This window comes from Rhinoderma darwinii, chromosome 3, assembly GCF_050947455.1.
Source record: "Rhinoderma darwinii isolate aRhiDar2 chromosome 3, aRhiDar2.hap1, whole genome shotgun sequence".
Taxonomy (NCBI): Eukaryota; Metazoa; Chordata; class Amphibia; order Anura; family Rhinodermatidae; genus Rhinoderma; species Rhinoderma darwinii.
In genome coordinates, this window is record NC_134689.1 from 428,481,367 (window position 1) to 428,485,027 (window position 3,661).

General features: G+C 35.6%; 1 protein-coding gene across 1 annotated transcript; it reads right to left on the reverse strand.

Annotated features, from left to right (window-relative positions):
* Nucleotides 1-1,283: 1,283 nt before the first annotated feature.
* Nucleotides 1,284-2,701, reverse strand: LOC142750742 (olfactory receptor 10C1-like). Its single transcript, XM_075859722.1, has 2 exons — nt 2,675-2,701; nt 1,284-2,201 (listed from the first exon to the last, which is right to left on the reverse strand). The coding sequence occupies exons 1-2, from the start codon at nt 2,699-2,701 to the stop codon at nt 1,284-1,286; spliced, it is 945 nt and encodes a 314-aa protein (XP_075715837.1).
* Nucleotides 2,702-3,661: the final 960 nt, after the last annotated feature.

The following is a 3,661-nucleotide window of genomic DNA, read 5'->3' on the forward strand; positions in this document are numbered from 1 at the left end:
GTATTGTATTGGGCAGATTATGAGCAGTGCCTGGTTTCATACAGACACCACACTTAGAATTAAGGCCAAAAGGTTCAATCTTGGTTTCATCAGACCACAAAATCTTGTTTCCCACAGTCTGAGAGTCCTTTAGATGCTTTTTTGCAAACTCCAGGCGGGCTTTCATATGTATTTTACTGATAAGAGGCTTCTTTTTGGTTATAAAGCCCAGATTGGTGGAGTGCTGCAGTGATGGTTAACCTACTGGAAGTTTCTACCATCTGCACACAGATTATTTGGAGCTCAGCCAGAGTGACCATTGGGTTCTTGGTCACCTCTCTTACCATGGCCCTTCTCCCCCGATTGCTTGGTATGGTGGGTGGCCAACTGCGGGAAGAGTCTTGGTTGTTCCAAACTTCTTCTATTTAAGAATTATGGAGGCCACGGTGCTCTTGGGATGAGTGCAACATAATTTTGTTTGTATCCTTCTCCAGATCTGTGCCTCCACACAATTCTGTCTCTGAGCTCTGCCGGCAGTACTTTCCTCCTGATAGCTTGGTTTTTGCTATGATATGCATTGTCAACTGTGAGACCTTATATAGACAGGGGTGTGTCTTTCCAAATCATTTCCAATAAAATGAATTTGACCACCGGTGGACTCCAATCAAGGTGTAGAAACATTTCAAAGATGATCTAGAGAAATAGGAAGCCCCCAGAGCTTTCAAGTGTCATAGCAAAGGGAAATTTGAGTTTTTCATTTTTAATAAATTTTAAAAAATGTCTAAAATTCTGATCTTTGTCATTATGGGGTATTAAGTGCAGAATGATGGGGACAAACTTTATTTTTTTTTTATTTTAGTACAAGGCCTCAACATATCAAAATCTGAAAAAAGTGAAAGGGTCTAAAGACTTTCCGAATGTATTGTAATTCTCTGACTGACTGTCTTTACTCGTAGCCTGCTGATAAGTCTCAGTCAGCGGTATAGCCATAGGGATCATAGGGGTGCAATTGGGCTCCAAAGCCAGGTGGCCCATAGGCCCCTCCTCACCACATTAGTTTGCCAATGCCTGGAATGATATTTGTTATCCCATATACGTGTCAGGGACATAGATTAAACAATGCAATGGGAGGAATTTTGCACTGATCAGCTGCTACAATTGTGAACCAAAAAGAAAAACAGTAGCACACATTCATTCTTATAGAGAAATTAGGAGGCCAAGATAAACATTTGGATGGCCTCAGTTGATCCAGTCACTTACATAGTCCAGTACTTACAAGTCCCTTCCTCTCTCTCTCTTCCAATTTAGACAAGTTTAAGTTTATGGAAAGCTTCTTTAAAGTCTTTGTTCCTCAGAGTGTATATAATAGGATTAAGCAGTGGGGTCACCACAGTATAACTCAAAGACAAGATCTTACTCAGGATCAGGGAGTGTCCTTCAGTTGGAAACATATAAACAATGATTAATGTCCCATAAAGTATAGAAACCACAATGAGGTGGGAGCTGCAGGTGGAGAAGGCTTTATGTCTTCCGGTATTGGATGGGATCTTCAGGATGGTGATGACAATGTACACATAGGACATCACAATTATTATAAACGGGCACAATCCATTTAAAGCACCAATTATAAAAATCTGTTTATGAATTATTGATGTATCAGAGCAGGAGAGCTGCAGTATAGGTTCTAAGTCACAGTAGAAGTGGTCAATAATGTGTGGTCCACAGAAATACAAGCGAAACACAGCAATTACATACATCAACATCACTATAAAACCCACCAACCAAATGACATTTATAGACATAACACAAAACTTATGATTCATGATGGAGTTATAACGGAGGGGGTTACAGATGGCCAGATATCGATCATAAGACATCACTGACAGTAGAAAACATTCTGAAGACCCTGATACAGTAAAGAAAGAAAACTGGATGATGCAGCCGATGAGAGTCATAGTACTCCCTCCATACAGTACAGTGAGAAGAAGAGTGGGGACAATGTCTGTAGTCACCAGGATGTCACACAATGATAGCTGTGTAATGAAGAAGTACATGGGGGACTGGAGGGTTTTGCTCACTAAATATAAGGTCATGATAAGAAGGTTTCCTGAAATGGTTGCACAGTAAATAATGACCAGAAGAGAGAAGAACGGGATTTTGAAACTTTGAAGATTTGAGAATCCCAGAAGATTAACTGAGGTGACATTATTCATAAGTATTGCCTGGAAAAAACAAATAGTAGAACAATTAAGTTATCACTTGTGCAAAAGAGGCATTATTTGCAGTGGAATTGTTCACCAATTTAATAAAAAATTAGAAAAATAAAAAAATATATAAAAAAATTAAAAAAATTAAATACTTTATCATAGTTGATTAATATTATTATTATTATTATTATTATTATTATTGTTGTTGTTGTTATTCGATATTTCTCTTAGAAAAATCCCTAATTTTCTCTGCATCCTATTATAAAGGCTTTACCTATTAAACTCATAAAGTATTTTATTAAGATTCTGATTTAAGCCTTGAAATTATTGTTTTAGGTTATTTACAGTTTTTAAATCTGCTTAATGTCAAAAGGAAAATAATAAAAAGTTGATACGCTTAGTAACCCCTCATCTCACTAAGCAATGAAAACCATGAAAAAATTCAACAGTTTGTCTTTAGTATTTGTATATCTAAAAATGACGCTCACCTCAGCTTTTTCTTGTTGGATCTCCATAATTGTGACCATTTACAATAATGATGTTATTGTGTGAAATCAGTCTTATAATACTAGAATAAGGCAATAAACACATAAATATACTCTTAAAATGTAGATATGTCCAGACAGTATAACCTGCATTTCATAATGTATCTAAATCATTGATTGTGTCACTGCTTTTATACCGCGTCTTATACCTGATGAGTCCAGAGAGACCCACAGCCATTCCCCGAGCTCCTATGTAATACCATTCTACTGAGATATCATCTTTAATGAGTTTATATATATATATATATATATATATATATATATATATATATATATATATATAAAATTATAGATATTAAAAATACACAAACATGACTTTAACATACTCAGTTAAAAATATATAAAAGTCAAAATGTTAGTTTACAATAAAAAATTAACACAATTTTTTGTTTTTTTAAATACTGATTTATGTCGATTTTGGCATAAAATATTTTTATCCTAATATTAAGTCCTTTTTAAAAAAAATAAATAAATCTAAATTAATTATTTTTAATTTCTCCCATTATTACTTTCAGAAGTTATGACATTTCCAGTCTATGAAACTGTATTGTAATATATATTGTGTTTCTTTCCAATATTGTACGGATGTAGCCATCTTTATCTTGACTCTGATAACTTGCTGCAGCGTGATATCACACAACAAAAGCCATTGAAAAGTCATTGAAAAAGTCAAGATAAGAGATCTTGTCACTGTGTATTTAATGTGTTAAAAGTCAAGATAAAGATGGATACATCTGTAAGGCCTCATGCCCACTTCAGATTTTTCCTTCAGGGTGCTATCCGTTTTTGTCACAGATAGCACCCTGACCCATTCATTTCAATGGGGCCATGCACACTTCCGCTGTTTTAACGGAACTGTGCGGCCGTTCCGTCAAAAGTAGGGCAGGTCCTACTTCTGCCCGTTTTTGACGGAACAGTCTCAGCGTTCTC

What these genes read in the sequence shown, in the direction of transcription:
- LOC142750742 (XM_075859722.1), bottom strand. Translation starts at nt 2,701, where the DNA reads ATGGAGATCCAACAAGAAAAAGCTGAG. An exon ending in TCCAACAAGAAAAAGCTGAG is followed by an intron (nt 2,202 to 2,674) that starts GTGAGCGTCATT and finishes TGTTTTTTCCAG; the next exon opens with GCAATACTTATGAATAATGT.